The sequence below is a fragment of the Balearica regulorum genome, chromosome 8 (genome assembly GCF_011004875.1).
Source record: "Balearica regulorum gibbericeps isolate bBalReg1 chromosome 8, bBalReg1.pri, whole genome shotgun sequence".
Lineage (NCBI taxonomy): Eukaryota > Metazoa > Chordata > Aves > Gruiformes > Gruidae > Balearica > Balearica regulorum.
Genome location: NC_046191.1, coordinates 31,188,675 through 31,215,744, shown reverse-complemented (window position 1 = coordinate 31,215,744; position 27,070 = coordinate 31,188,675). Strand labels below are relative to the sequence as shown.

The following is a 27,070-nucleotide window of genomic DNA, read 5'->3' as shown; positions in this document are numbered from 1 at the left end:
TGAAACGAGAAGACTCTCTCTGTACTGTAAGTTTTGTGAAAATTATGACCTTCAGCAGGCAAGGTGAAATTGAGCCAGCTTAAATAACGATGATAAATATTCTGTGGGAAACGGAGCAGTTTACTACAAAAGTTAAAACTAAATTGTAGCACAGATAGCTGAAAGTCTTTCCCTGATTCCTCAGAAGTTCCAATTTTTCTTGGTACGAACAGAATTTTATATAAGCCATTTTAAAATTTCCTAAATAAGGAAAAATTCCCAACTTACAGCGATGCCTCATGAGCAAGCCAGCCTTCCTAACGATTACACATCTGCAGTCAAACATTAGGTAGAGCCTTCCAGCTTTATAACAAACCTCAGAATTTGCAGCAACTCTCCCTTTCCTCCTTTAACACTCCCAATGTTCACTTTGTCTTTTTGCACCAGTGCAAGGTAAGGGAACTACAGCCATGGCTGCTCTCAGCCCTGAGACGCAGTGCCTTGGGTTTACGGGTAGTCCGGTTTGTAAGTCACATTACTGCACACCTTGACTCCTGTTAAACCTCAGCATCCACTGCAGCAGCAGAAAAACCACACACAGAGCTCAGATAACAAATTCCACCCGCTAGTTAAGTTATTCTTACTCGTTTCATTATCAGCAGCATAAGCAGAGCTTTGTTGTTTCCTTATTAGAAAGCTTTGGAAATACTGGGGTGAAAAAAGAATGAGGTTGATCTATAAAAGCAGAATACAGCTGTGATTTCTTGTGGGAAACACAGAGAGAATAATCACTTTCTGCACCCTGGTAATTCCTTGCCATCAGAAGTTATTATCTGGCTCTACACTTGTAAGGCATTTGGAAGTGTCCCTTATATGCTATGTCATGTTTGATCATATAAAGGAACGGTGAAGGCTAGTAATTAGCATGTTTAAGGGTACTAGCATATATATTACCAATGTCAGATGGATCGCAAGGGGCAAAATGAACAAAGTACTGCTCCAAATTAAAATCATCAGCACCTGACCACTACAGGAAACAGCTCAAGCAGCACATAGCATCAGTGGTTTTCAAAGACTGCTTCCTCCTACGACACTTTGATAGGAACAAATAGCTGCTACTCTTCCATTTCCCTCATTTAGACATCAAGCACACAGTCCTCCTATAATTTATTCTGTGTCTCTGCCTGGAAAACTAAATGTTATTTCTCAAGACATTTTCCCCATCAAAGTGCAAGGCCATTTCATAATTACAGTTATATTATGTCTCCACTCCCTACTAGGACAGTCATAGGCATCTCTTGCAAAAGAGCTTTAAATCCACATTAAATCCTGTTTAAAATGTGTCAAAAAGCAGGAATGATTTAAGAGAAGAAAAATTAATCAGGTATCACAGGTTATCCCTTATTTAGAAAAAAACCTGCACTTGCAAATCCTCCGCTCTTGGTGTGGCTGACACATATGAATACAAAGAATAGTTTCACCACATTCATATTTATAGTTCCAATTATGAAGAAAGATGTCTTCTAGAAGGGAATGCTGGGAAGAGCCCCATTTGTTATCCTTAGTTAATAAGTATTATTTTAACATAAACACAGTTATGCATCACCAAGTTAGCACCACATGAAGACATCTCAGCATGATCTGTGAAGTATTGTAGTCTACAAAGCAGTTGCCAACGCTGCACAGGAAACTGGCTGGTCACATACAACTGGCTTCTCCGATTTTCCAGCTACTGAAGCACCCTCTCAACGTCCTGCATTCCTTGTTAAAATGATTTTGCTGCACACGATGAGACCTACGTACTTCAGAGCAGTGACTGGCTCAGAAGACAGACATATTTAAGAGTGAGCTCCCCTAAAACATGTTGCAGTCTTTAAACTTAAAGCCAAATTTTTAAATTAAAAAAAATAATCAAGCCTCATTATTTAAAGTGGACAAAACTTAAACTAAATTCATGGAGGAAAAAACAGCAGGGGTATCTACCCCAGCTCTCTTGCTGATCTGTGTGTCCTCGCCTGCTAAGGCTGTGAGTAAAGATATTCTGCCTGGTTCCCTCTTGTTCCTGGGAGGTTTCTCCCATCCCCTGAGGGCTGGCTGCTCCCCGCTGCAGTCTGTCACTCTTCCTATGAGCTGCAGCTTGCAGCTTGGTGCTGCAAATCTCTTGCCTGCCACAGCCCATCGCCTGAAACTTTTTTCCCCAAAGCTGGTTTCTTCTGCAGAGAGACCACAGAGCAACCCTCCCCTCCCTCAAGACATATTCCTTTGACCCGTTCGTTTCTTAAAAGAATCTTGTCATGTAATTAAGAACCATCCATCCACTAGGTAACAATTACTCTAGCTGCTGTCACACTGTTACTCAATTATGAATGAGGCAATCTAGGCAATTGTGAAAACAGCTTCTAATTCTACAAAACAAGCCTTAAATTTAAGGTGTGCCCCATGGGACAACACCACTGCTGCACACTCAGCTTCCATACGTCAAGCCATTTGTTAACCAAGACTCAATCTAGACAACAGAGGATAACCTCCAAGTGTCCTATTGCATGCTAAATACAAGACATTTATCAATTTATGTTTATACCTCTGTAGTATTTCAATAGCAATGTTTTTAACTACTGCATTTATAGCAGAAAGACAACCCAACCACTGCTTTCAAACATTTGCATCTTCACAACAAGCATCAGTGAAATTGTTTCCTGTGGGTTATGCCCTTCACAGTGCAGGATTACAAAGCAATACGTGTGCTCCTCCAAACTGACAGGATTAAATTTTCTAAATATAGCAGCTTCAAAGATTGGTCAGGAAATACAAAGTGGGATGATGCGAGCAACACATAAATATGTATAGCAACATTCCCATGCTGCAAAAAAGTGAAAGCTGCTTTCAAAAGCAAGCCTTTTCTGAGGACTAGGCACTGGAAAAGGTAGCCGATGTCAGAAGCTGCACACCACGCAAGAGGAACTCACCTGAGACACGTGTCATCCTGGTGGAAAAATAGCACTGCTCTAGGTCCTCAAAATGAGCTGTGAGCCGCTTGCGTCGTGAGGCTAGCGTGCTGTTATACCATGGCTGCTTTTTGGTCTGAGTGGAGAAGAGAGAACACTTCAGAAAGGTAGAGCCAGGTCTGGGTTTCATTTCAGTAGATTTTACCAAGTTATAAACAAATTTATATATTACATATGGAGGGTTAGAAGCGTAAAATGACAATAAATGAAGATCTTGCCACTACCAACAGCTATTCTTAGGGTCCTATGCTGCACCCTTTAACTTGACAAACAAGAAAAGCTGCTTTTAGACAGTTCTTGTTTCCTGAATCTTTGCAAATTTACCAATTCCAGCCTCACACGCAGGACAGACAGCAACAACCCTTGGGGAGTCACGTCTTGCATTTGTACAGGTAGGCAGCAGAGGCCAAGGATACTGGGCTTCCAGCTTCACAAATCAAATCGACTGTACAACAAATACTTTGTAGATCTCTAGCAGACAGCTCGTTAAAAGAGAAGGGGGTGTTTATTTCAAAGAGTTAGTTACTGAATTGCTTTTTTTGAAGCAGCTCAGTAACTCTCCGTAAAGCTAAGCAAATAAGTACAGAAGCAGAAGACACCATTGAGTTCAAAGGTTAATTGAAAAGAAGTCCAAATGCATCATTAAAGCCATTTCCCAACCTACCCAAGCAGTAATAGTGAGAGGTAGAAGCAAAGGATTGAAACTACATAAGTAAGCTCTCCTCCTGAAGCCACAGAAAATACTGTACTTCTAGTTTTAATCACTAGTAAGGAAAAGGAACCCCCAATTCCTCTACTACACAAGCAGCATGAAGAGCACCATGCTTTAGTTTATATTCAAAAAGTCTCACATATTGTATAGTCAAAGCTAATGGGGAAGCTATAGAACATTTGAGAACCACCAAGTTCCCTAATGAACAATGTCCCTGACCACTCAATAGCACCAACAAAACCCACTCCAGTTACAACTCCCCCCTCAATCCATGCAGGAGAACGGGCTGCCCTCATCGCACCCATCAAGAGCAAACTAAGTTTAGAGCCCACTCAAATTCTGCTCATGCCTGTATGAACAGTAATCTAACATTTTAGGGAAAAAGCAAACCCCCAACAATGAAGCCTCCAGACGCTGCTTCCCACACAAGGCCCCTAATATACACTGACATCGTGACTCACACTTGCATGTTGACAGCACCTTTGGCTTATGCAGCTTGTTTCATTTCAAAAGCAACTCCAATCTCAACACGCAACTAGAACACTGGAAAGTACTCCTACATCAACACCTTTTAACTACAGTTTTCTAAAACTTCACAGCTTTAAGAAATACTTAATTGGACACTTTTATACCATCTTCCTATTAATTTTACACACCAGCCTGCAAGAGCTCCAGCCTCTCGGCACATCAGGAGTGATTAGGGCTCAAGACGACTTCAAGCATTGAAGAGCGATCACTTCAGTCTCAAGTTAAGATGAGCTGCCTGCTACATTATGAGCGATATAACCCAAGTCCAAGTCTGATCTACTAGATGAGCCCAGTCCATGCCAAGGTGGAATCAATCCTCATGAGTATCTGCCCGCTGTGTGATATACCTGCCGGGTCTCCAGAGGAAGATCCCCTCGGAGCAGGACTCGGGCTGGCACATGGTGACCCGGCAGTGCTGGGAATCAATCTGCACTAACCTATCTTCATCAGATCCTCCCCAGCTAAGCATTTTAAACTGCTCATGTTTTAGCAAAACATTTACTGAGTTTCTATGAAGTCGGCTCCCCGGTTAAGCAATGCAGTGAAAATAGGAGTGGGAAAAAAAAGTAAGGGAAAGGAAAGAAAACATACCCCAGCATTTTTTTGTTCAACTGCTAAAACTACTATGGTTGTCCTAGTTGACGACATTAGTTAAGGCTGCTCTGTTATCAAGACTGATTTTACTGTCTGAGCTCCATTAGGCGCTCTGAAGAGTCCTCTAACAACTATGGAAAAGCTTCACAGCCACACACAAGGTCCTTATTTCTAGCAGAGAAGTATTGCCACTAAATACTACCTGCAGAATTCCCCAGGGCTTATGTGACATGTCCACTATTTACTTTGTGGTATATAAATTCTTCCCTAAGAAGATGGTTGTGAGCTATGCACAAAGTAACTATAGTAAGAAAGCTATGCTGTCCATCCTAGCATAGCTTCTTACCACCAGCAGTGCCCAACCTATGATTTTTGCCATGACTGACAATCAGAAAAAAAAAGCACAATCAAATTTATTTATATTCAAGTTGTTTTTATGGTAAAGTCTTACTGAAATTAGCCTATCTTTGAATTAAGTGTTTAACTTCAAGAGATCTCTTTCAACTCCTCATCCAAACATATATAAAAGTTTAATTCAAAAGTTTGCACTAGAGAATACAGATCTTGCACTCTTGAGGACAAGAAATTTCATTTGAGGACAAAAAAAGATTATTCTCACACAAATAAGGCTGTCACACAAAACGACTAGAAAGGCTAGGTTGGTTGTTTTGTGCACTTACCAGCAGCATAGCTATGCTATTAATTTTCTCTTTGAAATAGAAAGAAAAAGTACCACAAGTAGTGTCAGTGGAGAACAAACACACTGCACCGTATCAGTCCTGAACATCTCCACCCACATTTCACTTGCCCTCTGAAGTGAGGCAGAGCTACAATCCTTCCTTCAAGCAAAAAAAAAATCTCTGACCACAGTACCAGAAAAGTATTTTCCCCACAGACCCATAGATGGAATTTTCTAATTACCAACTAGTTATACAGCTGCAAACCTAAAACCTGCATGCACACATACATGTGCATCAGCCGAAAAAATCAGGTGTTTTTTCTTTACATCAACTACTCCATGAAATAAGATCCAACAGCACTTCTACCTGTTAGTTTACCAATTTGATACTGCTGTGTGCCACGGATGGTCCACTACCACCAGAGAGCACCAAAGGCACCAGCTGGCACATGCCCAACACTCCATCTCTCTAAATCAAAACTGTTTAACCTTCTTGAAGCTGTGAGCTGGATATCAGTGACATCTTCCCAGCCCAACTGAATCACTGAGCTGCAAGACCACAGCAGTGCTGTTTGGCATTTCAGAGGCCCTGCGGATCAGGCAGTTTGGAGGCTGCCTGTCAAATGGCTTCACTGCATATGTAATTTTTTCTACCTTCTACATGATTTTATAATACAGTTTGTAAGGCCCTAATGAGGACAAACCACAAAATGGCTGTATGTTTGGAGAAATAAATGCTTCTTGTTTTGAAAGTTGAGCTTGATCCAAAGCTATTTAAGTCAATGCAAAGGGTCAGGGATTTACCTCCCTTCACAAATACTGGCCACGTGGAAGAAGTGATGAAGAGCAAAATAAATATCCCCCTCTGCCATGCAAGAGTCAGCTTTAGGAATAAAGTCAGATCTCTAAACATATTACACCAGACTTCTGTGATGGCATCAGTGTAGACACTCAGAATCATGCACAGCAATTCCTGCAGCGGTAGTCCTGGCTCCAGTTTGCCCATATAACCAGTTAAGAGCATTTCCAAGATGCACATTGACCGGTACCCTGGAGATGGATGAGTTGTGCCTAATCTCTGCCCAACCTCCACATCCACTCTCCCATCCCCCCTGTGCAGACACATGTATTACCTTACCTGAGAACTGCTGCTGAAGCCTGGAGGCTGGCTATACTCCGTGGAGTCAATAATACTACTGCAAAATCAAAAGAAATAGTCTGCTTAAATCACTGTACGACCATCCTTTTTCATTTTTAACCCTTTTCCTATTCACCCCTTTACATCCTGCAGCATCCTTGCCTTTGAAATCCATTTTACACAGACAGGGAACACAAGGTTATTTTTGTTTGGAGGGTTGGGAGGGTCCGGTGTTTTTTTTAACTACAGGGATCTCCTAGACCAGAATGCTGTCACACACAATTATGTGTAGTGCAATGTAATAATTTCTAATTAGAATGCAAGAGCATATCTTTTGTATGAAATATGCAAGATAAGACATTCTGAAAATAACATGCTACCATTGGTTTTCAGTTCCTTTCAAAAAAAAAAAAAAGAGAAGTTTAATGCCATGACATTTGAAGCAGCATTGTGAAGAAAAAGCTAGAGACAGAGACTAGTACTCCAGACATCTCTGAAGACACACAAAACAGACACAAGTAATGAAATACCAAAATAACCAAAAAATACTGACAGCCAGGCTTACAATGATTAGAAAATGCTACACCATATATAGCTACATAGTACCTATAAGGATACAACATAGCTTAAACCACCTTTTCAAAACATAGCACACATATGCAAACTCAAGAGATTTAACTTTCAAAGCTGCAAAAGGATCTGCTTATATAAGCAGAAGACAGGTGGTTCAGTATTCTTGCACATATGGGCAAAATATTTAGCTCTCACAATAAGACAGAGCCAGATTAAAGCACTCATCACTCAAATTTAAAATACTTTTAGGACAAGTAAAGGTTAGCACACAAGAACATCATTTTATTAGCTACAGAGAACACGTTACAAACATCACCAAGATTTGTTTCTAAAAGTCTTTATAACTCACTTTTCTGCTACATCATTTGGCTTGGTCAGAAAAGAAGCTATCTGGTTTCACTATCCTCAGTCTTACTTACGAGGTAATCTCAGATTTAAGCATTGCTTAGGAAAGCTGAAGATTTCTTTAAAAAGCTGCCAGAACACCACTATCAGTCCTGGTTTTGTAAAAGATGATTGTACCTATTGATGCTCATGGATCAGATGCCAGAACTGATACGTATGTAGACTTGACATTCTTGGTCATAAAACAAGTGGTTTGGCTGAAATGCCAGTCAGGGCACCTCTAAGTCTAGAGGGATGAAACAGTGGGACTAGTGCTTAAATATTTCTCTGAATGCTTTAAAGCACCCCTGGAGGTGAAGTAGAAACAGAAGATGAGAGATGATTTTAAAGTCTCATTACTGGTTAACTTGTACTATGAGATTGATTGGGCTTCTGTTACAGGCAAGACAAAAAGCTGCAAACCAAGAAAATCTGAGGGATAAAAATCATTATTTGCTGCAGGCTATTGCAAAGGAGAAAACAGCAGAGCTGTTTCAGGCATGGTCAGGGACAATGAACTTTAAATTAGAATGAGGCCACATGAAATAATGAAACACGTACAGCAGATCCTGCCAGGAACAGCATGAATAAGACGCTCGGCTGGAAAGCGATGAAAAAGTACTCCACTCCGAGACAGGTATAGTGGCAATTAACAGCAAAACACACAGACTTATAGCGTCTAGTCTCGTTTTGCTGCAGGTTGTCTGGTGATGTAAAGCCTTCAAGGAGTGCAGACGTCATCTCCCTAACCAGAATACAAATTCAAAGTAATTTCTGTGCGCTGCCTGTAGCTGAGTAACTGGCATATGCTTGAATATTTGTTTCCTGTTTTTAAAAAGAAAAACAGTCAGAAAATGACAAAAGTTCCCTTGGAATTCTTTTTTAAAAAAGCTGTAACATCAGGTTCAATTAGGAAATTCAGCTACATTAAAACAACATATTTAAGAGCCTGAAACAGCAACGACAAAAAGGCAGCACAACCTGCAGACTCCAGGTCCCATTTGTTATACTCTTACAGGGGTGGGAGAGGGTAATTAGAACAAATGGAGGGGAAGGAGATCAGGATTTCAATAACCAAATCAGAGTTACCAGGCAACTAATTTTTAGATCAGAATCTTCCCCCAGAAGCTCCTATTAGAGTGATAGTTTGTAATTGCTATTACTCCTGAACATGCAGTCACAATGAAGTTGCTTATTTGTATCTCCTGTTTGCACCGTTTACTGGTAGCAAAAATAGCAGGCACGCCTGTTCAGAAATACCCTGCACAGAACTATTTGTTCTTTTTCCTTATTCTTCCCCTCTTGTTCTCTATTAGTATACAAACCCAGCAATCTGCAATGCTGTAAACAAGTGCTGTGCTATTACCCAATTTAATATTTCATCATACCCTGTACAAGCGTAAGAGAAAACACGTGTTTCTTGAAGCCGAGAACGTATTTAACATGATAGCCGTACTTGTTCTTTGCTAAAGAACTTATGGAGGAAGATGGGGGAGGCATAGTAATTTTACATTTTTGAAGATGTTAAGAGCATGGGGAAAAAATAGCTACAAACAATGAAAAGAAACAGAGAATTAATGAAGCAAGCCTGTGATTTAGAGGAAGTAGATGAATAAGGGCAAGTCACTAGAGACCAGATAAAACCAAATTCCAGAGAACTCTATTTTCTTGAACTTTAAATTCAAAGGCTAAATAGATTTTCTTCATCTCAGTATGGGTCTGTGATAACCTCATACTCTTTATAAGAAACATCAGTAAAATTTTATACAATTATATTTCATTAGCAGGGTGTTAAGCATGTTAACAAGCTATATTCCAATTTAAATATACCATTTTAATTCACTGATAAGTTAAAGTCTCTGCAAGTTTAATATTATAACATGGAAGTGAAACTATCTCAAGCTATATTTGTATTTCATTCTTGGTAGTTCATAGCATCTCTAACACACACTTTGGAGATTAAATATTTCAGTTAACAGAGCTGGGGAAAAAAAACACCACACAGCATATTTTAAAGCTCCTATCAGTTGTTCTGCAGCATTCTTTCCAAGGAAGAATCAAAGTTACAGTTTTTGAGATACTCTCCAAAACTTATGTTTAATGTTGAAAAGAAAATGAATTTCAAGTGGTAGGCCTTTCTGGCATCTGAGTTCTGGTAATTCAAACAATTCAATTACTTGAATTACACAAAACTGTCAGGATAGGGCAGGGACAGAAGTTACAAGAGTCCAGCAACAACTGATGCCTGTTCAGATACTTCTTTCACATACTATTTTCTCTTCAACCACTCAAGACTACTTCTTAACAAAGCAATGTCACTGAGAAACAGAAGAGGGGTCTTCTCAAGCCAAGAGAAAAAGGCAAGCCCACACACCCTAGAAAACCCCTATCCCATTATATCACACCACTGGCATGTTGTACCACAGAAAAAACCCAAAAGTTCAAGACACAGCTGAGATGGAACCAGACAAGTGTAAGAAGATCGGGCAAGAAAGAGCCTGTGGTCTCTGCACCGCCACGGTCTAACCCATCCCATCTCCGAGCAGACCTCAGGTGTTTTGGACACTATCTTACATCTTCAAAAGCAAGAACTGAGAATGATTGACCCTACAACATGAAATAAACAGTCATAAAGGAATAATAAATTCTCAGTAGACTGAAACCAGTATAGATCTCACACCGGTATTTTCCCCCCCCCCCAACTCTTTCACCAAAACTCTTGGGCTTAAAATGTTATTCCAGCTTTCAACAGATAAAAAAGTTCTTTGGGGGCTTTTTTGTTAGCTTGGCTCAAGTAAGAGATACATTTCTACTCCTAAGTATAATTTTCCATTAAAAAAAGAAAGGTTTCTAGGCCTGAAGGCATTCAACATGTAACAAATTCAGCCCAACCAGTGTTCAAGTTCTCCCCAAGCAGCAGTACCATGAAGCAAACAACAAGCAATCTATTTAATAGCCAATAACCAGAAAACTAGTAGAACCTGACAAGAATCTCATCAGCTTCACAAAACTGCTTCTTGGCACAACAGCAATAACCCACATCAAAAAACACACCTGCACCCAAAAAATTAAACAAGCTGTGAAAAGCGGAATAACAAACACTGTTCCCATCCATCTTGGCCATAATCCTGTCCTTTCCCTCAGGGCCAGTCAGAGCTTCATAGAAATATGAGAGATTCTGGTCTCTGTGTCCAGAAATAGCATCTTGGTAAGAAATCCCAGCCAATATCGCTAGGCACCTTACCAGAGCACTGTATCTAAATCTCTGTAGGGGAGGAAATCTGATCATTTTTTCTTACTTCTGGGCTATTAACTTTAGAGCTGCTAATTGCAGAAAAGGTACCAGTACAATTTTATAACAGAATTCAATAGTTTAGAGAACTCTACTATTAGGAAAATACACTGGGGAGAGAGAGGAGAGGTGATAGTTTAATAACATAACTTGGTCCTGTGAAATCAGAGCTTTCTTACGACCAAAAAACACTGCTATAAAGAAGTAGAGCACTTCAAACCTTGGCACTTATAACTTGGACACATGAAGTATCTGCAATTTTATCATCAAGAAACCAGACTATGCAATATTCCAGACAAAAATCCACATTGAAAATATGTTATTAGAAAGGCATTTCATTAAATCAAAACAGACAGCAGATAAACAGAATCAATAGGCTGTATATTTTTAATTTTGATCCTGTGAGCCCACACCTTCAGCCATTCACGCCAAGCGAGGAAGCCAGAGGACACCAGTATCATACAAAATTAAGACTTTTTGCATGCCAAGCAGAACTGCATAACGTTCAGAAAAAGTAGCATGTATTTAACAACGATATTTCATACCATAGCAAAGGCTTATGACTCAAGTCAACTAATCCACACTACATTTAAAACCATCAGCTTTCGACAGCATCTGGTTTAGAGCAGACTTTTCATCCAACTGCAGACTCTGATGGCTTTTTCTTCACTGCTTTGTTCACAAAGTTTATACCAATCAAAAACAGAACAGGAAAATATTGTACAGCACTCAAAAACTAGTTTTGCTTGTGTTTTGGGCATGGCACGAAGGGGACCAGAAAGAACAGTGCAATACGTACAGCTTGAAATCCAAGTTCTGAGTTGCAAGCCGCATACCTGTGTGAAGGTGAGGGAGCCTCGAACTGTGGCACCGTACTGTCCTCGCTGACTGGGGAGTACAAGCCACTCATTTCCTGAAACAGAAAGCCACGTCACAGCAAAGCTGACAAAACATGGATAGTAGGCACCTGCTAATATACGGTGTTCACAGAGTGATTTTTGGTTTTCCAAGCACATAACCAACTGTATCTACATTTATTCAGCTCTCACCTAGAAGTCTTCACTATACCTGAAAACATGGATTTTCTTCAAATTTTTTTTTCCAATTATCATTCCAACCAAGTTTCAGAAATCGTACAACTGCAGTGCTTTCTGCCCCAAAAGAGGCAGTTCTGGAGTTTACACTCAAGCAAAAAGAAAACCCACAATGGATTTGGTTAGCATACAATTGTTTCTAACCCAGCACCTCCCTTACAGCAGAACAAGCAAGTTGCAACTGCATTTTTGAGAGACATACGAACTTTTCTCTAACAGCCTTCACAGCTGGAAAGTAATGCTGGATATGGGTCATGGCAAGAACAGCCACAAGGAAACAGGGCAAAGGTGGCATCGTGACACAGACTTAAAAGAGGATCTCAGTCTTCTGTGGGGCAAGAGCACAAGAAACAAGCTTTGCACGTGAGCTTGGCTTTGTCAGTCCCAGACTAAATCACTGCTGTGTGCCCAGTGTGAGACCATACCTTTCATCTGTTCAAGAAATAGAAGCTATGCAGGATGCTGCAGCTCATTAGTTAGGGGGGCAAAGTGTTCCAGGACAACATTAGGGTGCTTTTCATATTCCCACTAGGTGCCCATTAGTTGTTAGGTAAAAAGTAGGGTATTTGTGACAAGAGAGATCCCAGGCTTCAGAGGTCAGAACCAAGGTCATTATCACACACCAGACATGTACCCCAGCTGCAGTCCACTGAAGTGCCCGATTAAAGAGCAGAAAAGCAGGTAGCAAGGTATTCTCCGAGGGACCCTGCAGCTTTGGGAACAGATTCTCCTAGATCTGAAGACATATTTTACCAGTCTCAAGGAAACATGCTAAGGTATATTTATTTCCCAAGAGCCGAGAAACATTTAGGGAAATAGGTCTGAAAAACGTTGTTATCTACCAAGTTACAACTTGCATAGCTATCAGCTGAAGGGAAGTTCCTGCAGTTGTCAGTTCTATTTATATTTTGGTAATTCGTCAGCATGCGTATAAATTGGAAAGTGAAGAAATCGAAAAGGCTTTTGGGCAGTGGTTGGGAGCTCGTGCTGACTACTCAAGATAAGCAAGAAGAAAGAAGCAGATCTGCAAGTTGATTCCCAAGCTTTAAGGGAATGCTATCTTGAGAGGTGGCAGCCTGATGCATTTCCAAAACATCAGTTTCCTAGTCCAGGATCAAAACGTGAATGATTGAAAGACCAAGGAGGAACCTAAGGACTCAGTAAGGATTGAGCTGATGGGTTTACAAATACTTGGAGAATAATTCTTAGCAAAAATCTTAGGAGATCCCCATCATTAAGGAATTAAGAGAATTACATCAGGAGGTAGCAGATTGCTTCTGTTCTGACACACAGCAGGAGCTGGTTCTGCTCCTACCCAGTCTCTGCATTATGGCTCTTGCACGCCCCCCAACACATCTCCATTTTAAGACTGGCATGCTGCTAAGATTTGAACAGCCCGTGCAAAAGGCCAGAACACTGCAATGTACAAAAATCGTAAGTGATGATCAATATACTGGCAGTTGATTTCTTTGTGTCGGTAGTAAGCATTTTCAAATTGCTAGAAATAGAAAGATACAATTATGTAAGAGCTAGGTTTCAACAAAGTCCCCTTTTACCAACCTGCAGCTTGCACACACATCATCTAAATGAACAAATTAAAGAAATAGCATCATCTGTTCATTTTCCCATTACTGACTCAAATGCCATAAATTTAACACAGCAGCCCCACAGCAAGGCAGACAGCTTGATGAAAATGAAAAATTGCCAGAGTCAGAACAATGTCTGGGCGCCTCACCTCTACTCGTTTAATATCTTCTTCCAGAACACTTAGCTCCTTCTGGATCTGCTCCAATTGCTGTGGATAAGAGAATGGGAGAAGTCTAAATCAATCTGCACTGCACCACCACCAAGATAAATCACGATCTCTTCAGAGAGGAACCTGAACTATCTTAACTGGCATGCTACATGATTCAAAAGTCACTAGGCAGGAAGTTCATATGCCTAGATCAACATAAGTGTGCACACAAACCACACTCAAGACAAAGTTGTTATTGTGAAACAGTGCAAAACAAGAACAGGAGGCACTTCGACATCAGAGACCCACATCATTCAAAGTAATGCTATTATGCACCTCTAACATATTCCACGCAAAGTATTTATAGCTGGTTTACAAATACTGAACATAATTTGAAAGAAGCACCATGAAAGACACCGATCATTTCATCCTTTGACAAAGTACAAAATGTTTTGCTATAGGTATTAAGATTACTTCTCTTGCTAGTAGTTAACCTGCCATTTGCCAATTTAAACGCACTGATAAATTTCTGAATTGGCAAAAACACCTATTATGACCACAGAGAGATTTGCTCCTGGCACCAAGCAAGCACTGCATGGCATTTCTTTCAAAGGGGGGATACTTATCTTGGATTACACCATGAGCTCCAGTCAATTTGAGTGCTATCCCTGAAAGGGTCAGAAGGGGACTCCCCTCTCACCATCCAACATCTGCTTTGTGTCACACATAGTATTTTTCAAGTTTTTCAATTACTCATCTCTAGCAACTGTGAAGCCACAGAGTTGACAATTGTTTACCCCTAAGCAAGAGCATCATCTGCTTACAGCCCTAATTCCCACTTTCATTCAGCAGACACATCCCATCCAAACATCCACACAGCCTATACCCAGCCTCGCAAGACTCAAACACATGAGCTTCTCTAGGTGAGAGCTCCAGGCCTGGACCTAAACGGTCAAAACTCAGCTCCAATGCAAGTCTGGTTCATTAAGACACACAAGTCTAACAAATACATTGAGAACTGGAAATCCACCCAACTCTCCTCAAAATTCCACAGACAACTAGCACTGTGGCTTATGCCAGAAACTGTTACCAAGTTGGCAAGTCCACTGAAAGCTTATTAAGCACAACACATTCTCTAAAGGCCAGAAAAATTTTTGTCATTTTGAATTTACAAGGGAATATCAAATTGCCCAAATCCAAAGTTACAGTACTGCAAGACATATTACTCTTACTATGACATATTCGTGAGAGCATTTGGCAAGCTGGTCTCAAAAGACTTACCCACCCAAGTGCTTAAGCCTGACCCTTTAAGTGGCAGAAAGTTGTGCTTAAACAAAAACACACTCACCACTTAAACCCCCACTATTGATCAGCATGCCAAATATTTGTGTGCTCTGCTTTAGGTAATCCACCATTTTAATTTACCTTTTCAACATTAAAAAAAAGCTTCTGTCCCTGAAGACAGGGGAAGAAAGGACTGCTGGGTCCACACCTAGTTCTAACATGGCTGCTTCTTCCTTGGAATGAGACGACATTGTATTTATATCTTAATCTCTCCACTCTGAAGGTTTCCATTTATATTTAGTTTGAGTCACAGACAGCACAAGTTTAATGGTTTAAAACTAGACTGCCACAGATAATTTACAAACCACTACACCATAACAGATAATTCCATTTTCACTTAGAAAACCTACAGCAAGAATAGCAGGTGGTGCTATAGCTCCAAGATTAGCGGTAAAGTTAAGTGACACTTGCACAGCATGGATCCTGCCTGTACTCAGCTCTAGCAGACAAATACCATTAGTCCCCCACTTTCATAAATCCCATTTAAAAAGAAGTTACAAAACCACGTAGAACTTCCAGAATTACAGCAAGAAAAAAATCAGCTACTCTACAGTGTACTGGCTCATAGCCAAACCGGACAACCACTGGAAAAAATAATTGATGGTTCTTGCCATCACATAAACAGGAGACCTTTTTATAGGAAAAAGAGCAGAGACTTTTCGTTGGCCAGCTTTCATTAATTATTGCACAAAGGCAGAAATACAAGATCTGGGACTTCATTTACTAATTCTTCCTTCTAGTTACATTAAGGCAAGCAATTTGAACTACAAAAAACTTATCTGGTAGTAGCAAGTCTAAAAACTAGCGAAGTGTTTCATGCTTATTTTAGAAAGTCTTCTCGTACCGTCAGCATCAAATGAGTTACTAGTGCCCACACTGGGACTTTTTTTTGGTAGGTTGGCTCAAGTGTTTCATGGTTTAGCTTTAATCTATCAAAGACCTTAAATCAGTCCACATTCATTCCAATTAAACTTTGAAAAATGAGACTACTGATATATAATTGCCAGTCATTGAGGGACATTTAAGGAAAGCTAAATGAATTATAGTCCTTGCAGTATATCCAGATTTATGGGCCCTTAATTTGATTTTCACGATGTTGGGCACAGAAAGAAAGCCAAAGCCTGTCCCAATGATGAGCAGAATCACGCCTGTCAAACTTCAGATTAAGTCAACAAAACCTCTTAGAATGAACGCTGAAGTTATGCTAAAATAGAAGCACATACTATAAACTTTTCTCAGACACAGATGCTTTCCCAGAACTGAAAGGGCCAAGGTGGACGAGGAGAAGGTTTCAATTCAGCAGCTAAACCTCATTGTTTCAACCTCACTGAATGAGCTATAAGTAGGTATAATGTTCTAGTCTCGAGTTACACAAATACATGCGCGCTAAAGAAAAGATGACCTCAAAATAGCCCATGTTTCTTACAACCTGTGGAAAAGGGATTTCCAAACCTGCAAGTCAAGAACTAACGGACTAGAAAGATCTTCTTATATCAAGGAGCTGCACGTCAGTTAAGGAAAGTGAGCCAACAGCTAGTCTCACCTAAGCAAAACTCACAGCAAAACTTCAAGGACAAACAAGCTTACACAGTGAACAAGCTGCATGCTACTCCAGTCTGAGTAGGCAACTGACTCCCATCCCACAACTAGTTTAAATGCTTCCAGTAAGGTGAAATTCATTCTTTCCAGAGGTGGCTGAAGAATTCAAGAATATAAGGTATGATCACTGGCAACCTTGTTCAAACATAACAGACTAGCAGCAATAGGTCAAAACAATATTTGAAAGCAATATCCAGGAAGAACAACTTATGCTCAGCAGTTACCAGAGAAAGTACCACAGTAGGAAACAGAGGCTCTCATGCCATTCTTTTTAGGTAACCTTTCAGATCCAAACCCCTTTCATATTCACCAGGCAGCCCCCTCTGGTTTGAGTCTGAAGCTGTCTAGACACACATACAGTTCTCCAGAGACAACTCTGAGCTCTGGAATACGGAGATTAAAGGAAACCCCCTGGTCAGAGTTGCTCAGAGATATAGATACTCCACCATGCTACCGAACTACCATACAAGACTCTCAGGTGCAAATATTAGTTTGAACTTGCACATGACTAAACACCAGGTCATGGTCAGAGTTTGATTTCAGTTGGCTATCTACTAACAAGTGCAGCTGAGCACAGTGCTGAGTTTTCATCCTCAGTCTTCCTGGTTTTTTCCTGGACCAAGGGTCCCTCAGAAGGCAGTGACTTCATCCTTTGTACAGTACAGACAACAAGTGGTTCTGACAGGGTCTCCTGGTGCCAGTTTTAAATGGTTACAAAAGCTCAGCAGAGCCTCCCAGTGCCACAGAGACTGCCTAGAAAAACACATTAGGAAAAAAGTCATATACTCCTGACCAACTGTCTTTCCACTTCTAGAAAAACCCCTAAGAGCAGCAGCATTTTCTACAGAAATACTGTGAAATCACCAACACAATTCGCACCAAGCAGTTTAAACAGAGCATCTGGATTCATGCTGTTGAAAGCTCACAAGCTGAGAGAGTTGGGGCTGTTCAGCCTGGAGAAAAGGCGGCTCTGGGGAGATCTAATCGCAGCTTACCAGTTTCTGAAGGGGGCCTACAGGAAAGCTGTTGAGGGACTGTTTATCAGGGACTGTTTATCAGGGAGTGTAGTGACAGGACAAGGGGGAATGGGTTTAAGCGGAAGGAGGGTCGATTTAGATTAGATGTTAAAAAGAAATTCTTTACTGTTAGAGTGGTGAGGCACTGGAACAGGTTGCCCAGAGAGGTTGTGGAGGCCCCATCCCTGGAAGTGTTTAAGACCAGGCTGGATGAGGCTTTGGGCAACGTGGTCTAGTTGAGGGTGTCCCTGCCCGCAGCAGGGGGGTTGGAACTAGATGATCTTTGAGGTCCTTTCCAACCCAAACCATTCTATGATTCTAAGCCTCGTTATGTTCAAACACCTTCAAGGCTCCAAACCAGAAACCTTAATGAATTTATCACAACATATACCATAGATCAAGACAAAAAAAGACTTATTACCAGAGAAAGCATCTTGTTTTTCCCCCACAAACACACATAGCCATTGCACCAACCAGGATGGGGTAAAACACTAGCATCTGTCCAGCTGAGAAGGATAAACCAGGCAGTCTTTGTAGATAATCCATTCATTCTATCCCATAACTTCATACAACATGACCTCTTCCTACTTCTTGTTCTTCCATTAACTAGTACTCTAAAACTTGAGTGTAAACTTAAGTATCAACAGATGAATGTTTCTGAAACACACACAGTGAAATTAATTTCTTCCCATAAAACTCAATACTTTAACAGCAACTCTACAGCAAGTAAGATCAATTTCCCTCTCTGGAAGCCAGTTGGAAATCTTGTCTGTCTCCGAGTGTTCCTTCCTATACTGATTCTGATACAGAGCCTGTTAGAACATACAGGGCAACTATGTCAAGGAAGTAATCAGAGTTTATAGAGACTTTAGCCTTTCAAATTAATTGCAAATCTCACTTATTTTGACATCAAATTCCATCTGTTAACACTACAGTTATGAAGTCTTTGCACAAGAAGAAAGAGATGCAAGGTTTCTTTTGGTATGGAGACAAGATGAAACATGGCATCCAAGCCTTTCAGACACATGGGCTGTCTGCCCTCAACAGACTTAACCGCAGGGAATATTTTTTCTCTCTGATCATTACTTCCTCCAAATGGTACAAGTTTCCTCCTAACTGGGGAAGAGCTAACAAAGGCTTGAGGACAAGACCCTGGTCAAGCTGTTCAGCACACCCAGTTTCCGAGGGCAGGAGGAAGGAGATGATGCCTGGCTGATCAAAACCATCTTTCATATCTTGAATTTTCCTTCCCCTCCCCAGCCCCCATTTAAATCCTCCAGTTGCAGGAGTAAGGCTTTGAAGGCTTACTGATAGAGTCCGACAGATAAGCATCACAAGAGAAAGATATCTGGGGCAGGGAACAATTAGATTAATTGCCTTAGAGTTTAATACATCACTGTACATGCTACTTAGCTCCTAGTAGCAAGCTGTCCCTTTTTTTTCTTTGGAAAAACCTCTCCACAGCAGTAAGGAGAGTCAGCTATTATACCTTGATGTTTATATGATAATCTCTAGCTTGCTGCTCATATGCCAGCTGTATCCTTGGCTTATCATCACTGCAGTCAGAGCTCACATCTCTCATTGAGTAGCTTAGAAATGCAAATAGATTTAAAATACCAGTTATTTAAGTGCAGTGGATAGGAAAGAGATTACTATAGCTATAAATTCACCTCAGGAGTCCTGGAATGTAATCAAGACTATATGACAACATAAGAGCATGACTGATTTCTAGTTCTGTCACCTCCTCTTGCTTACTCATTAGTTCATCCATGTGTGTATGCACAGAACAGTAAGACTTGACAGGTGAAGTGATTAACACAAGGTAATGACATCCCCAGAGAATTCATGCTTATAATTCCCTGCAATTATCCCACAATAACTAATAACTCCTCTTATTTTTAGTATTTAACATGCTCACAATATGGAGTAAGTGAAGACAGCTGGATAGATACGCACATTTGAGGCTGAACAATGACAATTCTGAAGTGCTGAGCAGGCACTCAGTGCCGCAAACCTAAGACATTTTAGGATTATTTTTCTGTCCCAGGATGTCTACCAGCTGAAAACAGTCCCACTTGCATTAGCAGACATGAAAGAGGTCTTGTTTGTTAGATATGAAAGACTTAATATGACATTATTAGAAAGAGAAGGCCCACGAAACAAAAGTGAAGCGACACCTGCCAAGAGAAGCATGAATGCATCTAGGGAATATCACCTGCATGTTCTAGAACTTGATTTGTGGTACTAATCAATTGTTAAGCTCAGTATCTGCCTTCAGTAAGCAATGGTGCTACTTCACAGAAACAGCACTCTACCAGGTAGCTGAACTAGCAATGTTTTAGGATAAATTATATATAATATATATGGTGGTGTCTAAGTTCATTTGGTAACATTCAAATCCTGACAATTAGTAAGGCTTCTTTTTAAAGTGATGAATAAAAAAACTGGGGAGAATTTTTTGTATTAACTGATATCAGCTCTCTCCAAGCATTCCAAGAACATGTGATCATTCAAAAGTAAACAAAGTTAAATTTGCAAAAGTGTTTACGCAACACAGCTAACCTAACAGCACTAAAACTCTGGCATGAAAATACGAATTTAAAAAAGTATCAAGTTGTTGCATTTGGTTTCCTTTGAAAGCAGTAATAAAAACCCCAATATCAAATATTTCATTGTTAAATTTGACCTTCCAGACTCCTTGGATCTTTGATTTCAACAAAAGAGACTGCTGGATCAAAAAAAAGAGCGTGCATCCAATTAACTGTGCACACATATGGAAAGGCACACAGCCACGCTAAGTTTGCTTTAGAGACAACCAACTATTATGGATGATCAATACATTTCTCCCCTCCAAAGCTATCTGTTATTTTGCTGAAAAAGTATTTTCAAGCTTTAGCCATTTGTTTTCAATCTTTTCCAAAGTAAGAAAATTTTTTTCCTATGCTATTGCCAAGGATTTGGTTTTTTGCCACATTGCCATAGGTCAAAAAAAAGAAAACAAAATATATAAGCTTAGAATAAAAAGAACTTGCAAATACCTTTGTGCAAAAAAACATACAGTAAATTTCAGCTTGAAAAAGATCAATGTTTTGGAAAGTTATAAACACATCAAAACAGGATTTCTAATAGAAACTTCTGCAGGTGCTGAACCTCCCATTTATCTTCTGGAGAAATTATGAAAGTGCAAGAAAGAGACATTTGTCAAAATACTTGACTACAGCAATATTCTGAATTCTTAAGTACAGGTCTATAAAGATAGAGTTTTCTTCTAGATATAAACCCCCTCCAATAAGCTCTGAAGTCACTATTTCATGAAGGCAGGAGAAAAAACCTGAGTGAAGTAAGCGAGGAGGGTTACAAGTGGGGGACTATATGCTCTGAACATGTTTTTTATTAAATGTTATACAGGTGCACTAACTTTAAGGCAATTTCTGTATGAACTAACAAAGTATTACTCTCTATGTAAGAGCTTACAGTATGTAATAAATAAAGCCTGTTAATAAAATAGTGCAATAAATAATATTCAAAGAGGCATGCTAGGAAACAAAATTACCAAGTAATATTACATTCCTTTAAACATTTAAGCCAAACATTTGAAACAAGCAGTCACACACAAAGGAAGCTTTTTTTTTTTTTTAAGAACTTAATGTTACAGCTATGGCTTGCCAAGTGAAATTGCAATTACTCTGCAGTCATCTTTACTAGAACCAGGTTTAAATTAGGAAAGGAGAAAAGGTAGTGTTCCTCCACAGAATAAAGCCTGCTCGTATGACTCAGCTATGTGCAAAAACATCGTAGAAGCATTCCAGGGTCCATACATATTCCTTGAGTTCCACCCATATTTCTTAAAGAGTCACCTATTACAGCACCAAAAGAAACCACAGTAGACTTTGAAGCTCTGATAACCTTCCTCTGCTTTACTGCATTAAGGTGGCCCCCCCAAACCCCCTCTTCTCGGCTTCCAAACTAGCACCTCCGACCTTCCGCAGCCTGGATACATCTTCACCACCAGCATAACCCATGCCCTTTCACAAACAGTAGCTCCTCTATAATCCACACAGCAAACTCCTTCCAGAAAGGAGTATTTGTCACAAAATCCACCAGCTACAGGAATGATCTTGGGGTTTACTAGAGAGGAAGCATCAGCTGGCTTAATTTACTCCATGGGGATAGCTTGATTGCTGAAGACAGGGTTCAGTATTTTTCTAAAACCAGCCTACTTACTGGTCTGTATTTTCCATGCTTCTTCCCACTGGTTCCCATCTTTCTTACCCTGATCAAGTAAAAAGAAAAATTGCTAGCAGCAAGTCTGACAAGTCCTCATTTCCCTCAAAATAAATGGCAAGGCCAGATGCTAACCACTATGGCAAGGACAGAACTGACAGGCCTGCACAAAAGTCTTTTGAGATGTGACAGTCTGCATTTCACATTGGAATATATAAAGGGGGGCAAGAAATAACCTTAGAGGAAGTCTTGGCAACAGAAGGAACACATAAGCACAGAGACGGAGAGAATCAGAAATAAGCTACGCGTCCCAGTAGGCTTCAGGATGTTCCCAAGGCTGTATTTGGAGAAACTGCAGCCAAAATTAAGTTTCTTTAGCCTTAAAAGAGATGCTATCCTTGTACATTATTACTAAAGCCAGGAGTGGATGCAGATGAGATGGGAAAGGCTTCCTAAGTGCTGAAAATCACAGTCAGTGGTGGAACACTGTGCTACGGTATGTTAAAAACCAGCAGCTTTGCTATTTCCCTTCCCTTCATCCTTCCCACCCAGCACATGCAAACTAAAGTAGGTATCAACAGCCCCTCTTTCTGTGAGGCCTTTTCCAGCTGGGGGAGGAAAAAGCAAACTCATCACTGCCTTTATGGTTGTCCCAAACACCACCCCACGTGAATCACCACAGGATTACTCAAGGAAGAGCACCCTAGCTAGGCTGTGTGTGAACCTCCTGAAGCACTTCTCCATTCACCTCCTAGACAAAGGCATTACCAGGAAACTTCCCCAATATCTTAACGGTCTCTCAAGCTGCACAGAGCCCTGGTGGAAGGTGTTTAATGAGTGCCGATAGATGGCCAGAGCCTGCAATAGTTCTGCACTGAAGACGGGTCAAGCTTCTGAAATTCTCTGCAGAATACTAAGTATTATGAATACAGGAAAATGAAAATAGATATTCTGAAATCTGAGAAGTGTTTGTAGACTAAGCCACCATAACTCCTACCATAATTGAAAAAATGAAAGCTAAAAGACCTCAATGGTTTTGAGCAATGCTCATGTCTTTGCTGTTTAAGCAAAAAACCACTAATATATATTTTTTCATTTTTTTCAACCCTGAAGGATCAAACAAATAGTATGCTTCATACTAAACAGAATCCAAAGGGGAAGCATGCCATTTTGTCTTCACTGATACATTTAGTACACTACAGAATATCTTGGCTCTCACATTTTCCTTTGACATACAGGTATCCTAATAAACAGTATTTTCATCATTTCTCATGGGATACTATGCCTAGCCTAGTAGGTCTCATACTCTACAAATGCAACTTTATCTTGGACTCAGTTTTCCCCTTTGGTTAGTTCTTTTCCATTACCCTTGTTGGCTTTCATCAGAAGGCCGCGGATACCTGTTGGTGGACAGACTCTAAACAACTTGCTTTGGGATGACTCCAAAACCAGACCCTCAAGCCATTCTGGACAAGGCTTCTTACACCCACTGCCTTTACATGGTTCAAGTTTGACCCTACAGTCACACTGATGGGTCTTATGTTCTTCACATCTTTTATCAGAAGCCATGACCTCCAAGAAAGCTTATCCTTCTGCTGTTTTCAGGATCATTTTTCTAGGTTTCTGGGATGTTTCTGGTGTTAGGGTTTATGCATTGCATGGCATTATAAATGCCAAGTCCCAAACCATGAAAGACCATGTATGTGATCATGGAACCCTCTCGCATTCCTTCAGACACTCACTCTGAGGCAAATAAAGAAAGCGCACAGAATATTTATTCTTTTATGACACAGCATTAGTCATAGCATTTGATATACTAAAAGAAAAAAAATCTGAGTGACAACAGTTTCACTCCTTTCCTATCTTTCAGTTTTCCCATCACAGAAAAAGAAAATCTTGTTTCAAGAATTTGATGTAAATTTACAGCAAGGAATCTCTATCTTCCCACATGCTTCACCAGTGTGAGACAAAAAGACAAGTGATTAAAAATTGAAGCTGTCACATATAAAGAGATTAATTTTCCTTAAAACCCACATGTCCTCTGCCTGAGATTTCCCCAAACACGCCTTGCCTTTTTTTCTTCACAGAGATAATGCCAAGCTAACACATCACTTAAATAGAAATGGAGTGGCAGAAAGCAACAGACAACACCTCACCCACTGAAAAACAAAGCAAGTTACCTCTCGTTTGTTTCTCCTGGCAACTTTGAGAAATTCCATAAGGATCTGCAATTGGGCAGCGTGGGACTCCTGTAACAGTAAATAAGGAAGTGTAACTCTTCCATATACATTAAGAGAAACAAACATTCATTTTATACACAGAAATCAACACTTAGCACAGAAACAGCTTTCATTTAGAGGTGAGGAATAGGAAAAAATAGCTTGCTAAGGCAGTTTTAAGAATGGTAGTTTTACTTTGCCTCACAAGTTTTAAAGGTCTTGTTTGGCTCATGACAAGTTTTTACATGAAGGCAGAAATCATAACAGCTCTTGTTTGTGCGTTACTGAAGACTTACTAATAAGTTGAAATGCTTTTCAGTTTTTTTTGGCTACTGCATCTGAAATTGGTTTTGGAATACAGGTTCCTCACAGACTCATCTTCTACCCTGGAAGACCATTAGCATCCATTCATGATTAACATACTAAAGCATGAAGTATTGATATAAAAACATACCTCCTCCCAAAATAAACACAAATATTAATGTAAAGAGATTACTGCTGAAGACTTCTCCAGAGTGGAAGACAACAATAAAGTCACTGATGAAACTAAAATATCCCTTTCCAATCTTTCCATAACAATCTTTCATTTACCTCAACCATCAGCATAGTATTTTTGTCCAAATTGGCCAAAAACTGAACAGGGCAAGAAAAGAAGCACAAGAAAAATAAAACCTATATTCTAGCATTAATATAGGTTTAGGGCTATCCCAGCATTCTGAGACTTATTTCCACAATCTACTGAAATATTTATTATTAAAGGACTGTGAGCACACACTCAAAAAGGATCAAGACATAGGAGCACACAGAATCCATTAAAGGGAGGTGGGACAGGACAAGTAAAAGGATTAGGAGCAAGACTGAGACTGTCTTCCTCCCCTGTGACAATAATGAAAGTGAAGCAGGTAAAAGTAGAAAGGAAAAAATGGCTTTAAGTTGTTCTTTAAGTGTCAGGTGTGGTTTTGTTTTTTAAAGCTTAGCATCCTTAAAAGATATTCATGCTCAGAAGCATCCATATACTCAGTGCTGTGCCTTCTTTAGTTCAGATTTGTCACAAATGACACAAAAAGGCTTGAGGGGAAAGAAAAAAAAAAAGAGGTTTTACTTTGAAGTTAGAAACTATAGTCCCAGCATATCTCCACTGAACAACAATAAAAAAATTATGTAGAAATCCCAACACAATAAGGTAACATAACAGTTTTTCTAGCAGTTAATAAACATTTTTTGGGTTACTTCCCTTCCATCAGTACCACAAGCTGTGTAAATATTGATTCTGCAAGAGTGAATAAGATAAGCCATTGGCAATACAACTTTTCCTCACCTGTTGAAATCGACCCTCCTACCCCAAAGTTCACTAGGCCAAAATTTGTAATCCAGTTTAGGTTAGAAAGTCTAGCTCTCTCTGGAAAATGGTCACTTCATACCAACAACATGGAATGGACAAATACATGAGAACTATCCCAAACCAACTACATTTCAGTTAAATCATAAGAACAACTTACTTCATATTGTATAAATCTTCAAACCAGCCTCATAAACAAGACATCTGAACTTTTCTTTCAAGCATTAAATACTAAAAAGTCTTCAAGGATGGCAATCATTCAGGTTCTATCAGTGCCAGTAGAAACAAAAAGGTGTGACACTTTTCACACATTCATTGAGTTTATTCCTTAACCTGTATTTTGGACTTCTTCATGCTTATTATAAAGAAATATCTGATATTTACTTGTGCAACAGTCAATGAGCAAACATCTTCATACACATTTCTCTGCTAGCTACTTTCTCTTATCCTTTTCCATTTTTCCCTGCTTGTTTATACAACCCTGCCAGCACCAACACTATAAGCATGTTATGAGCAAACTAACACATCAACTGTGATGCTACAAAGGTCGGTGAGATGGCCAACTCTTCGACAACAAAATGCAAGAGAAAATTGACCAATTAATTCAGCAATAGACTCTTACTTCAAGATAAAAGCATGAAGAGAAAAAACCTGCTAACTACGCAACAGTGCTCATTTAAATAAGACAAGAGAAACTTCTTACTGCTTCCAACTGCTTCTTCTTTTGCACCAGCAGCTCCAGCATCAGGTTGACATTGGCCAAGTCAAGATTGTCTTGATCAGTTCCCAACAAGTCTTGAATTATCTGCCACCTATGGCCATTCTAGAAAGAAAAACAAGAGATGTTGGAGAGTGCGTTCAAGCCATCCAGGGCTATATCCAGCAACAGATATTAAAAGCAATACTGCAATGTTTCATCCCTCTAAAAATTTCAAAACAATTTTCAGGAATCAGAATTCCCAATTCTCCCACATGTACAGGATATAGCTCTTCTGTCCTACTGTGTAACTGCTTATCTTATTTGGAAGATATTTGTGCTTTATGAGAGCATAGCTGCTGCTAGGAAGAGATTATTTCACAGCCACAATTTTATCTGATTTGTGCCCTAGTTTCTGAGAACATATTTCTAAGAGGAGAAAGAAAAAACATGTTTATCCAAGCTTAGTTGGATTACATCTATCTGAAATACTGTTAAGTTGCAAGACCTTTTAATTTTTTTTAACCAAGTAATAGGTAAAGCCCTCATGCTAAATTCAAATGGAAGAAGGTAGTATTAGCTTATTTTTTCTATTCTCACCTCCCACACCACTCCTCTTAAAAGGATTTTCACAGGAAATGTGAGAGTCAAAATAAAAGACGGGAGCTCATCAGGGTGATTGTCTCATTCGACCTGTTAGAGGTGAGAAGGACTCTTCACAGAGCCAGCGTACTATCACATACCCCATTCCTCCCTACAGGCTGTTTGCTCTTATTGCCAGTAAATTTAAAGTATCTTTTAGCACATGAAAACCTGAATAATAGGTTAATGCTAATATAGCCTTACATTAAAAAGCCTCAGGAACTAATAAGAACAGCTGAGGGGTCTTTAGGACTAAGAAACAAAGCTGGTTTAAAAA

General features: G+C 39.8%; 1 protein-coding gene across 4 annotated transcripts in view; it reads right to left on the bottom strand.

Moving 5' to 3' along the window:
* COP1 (COP1 E3 ubiquitin ligase) overlaps nt 1–27,070 on the bottom strand; it is a 128,139-nt gene that overhangs the window by 89,556 nt on the left and 11,513 nt on the right. For all 4 annotated transcript variants that reach the window (XR_012836637.1, XM_075760456.1, XM_075760457.1 and 1 more), the window contains exons 5-10: nt 26,158–26,277; nt 24,077–24,145; nt 13,714–13,773; nt 11,721–11,797; nt 6,636–6,693; nt 2,946–3,060 (exon numbers count right to left, since the gene is read on the bottom strand). Coding sequence is in view for 3 of the 4 variants with exons in the window: in XM_075760456.1 (XP_075616571.1) it covers nt 2,946–3,060; nt 6,636–6,693; nt 11,721–11,797; nt 13,714–13,773; nt 24,077–24,145; nt 26,158–26,277 (499 nt within the window). In the remaining variant the exon portion in view is untranslated. The remainder of the gene's footprint in view (nt 1–2,945; nt 3,061–6,635; nt 6,694–11,720; nt 11,798–13,713; nt 13,774–24,076; nt 24,146–26,157; nt 26,278–27,070) is intronic.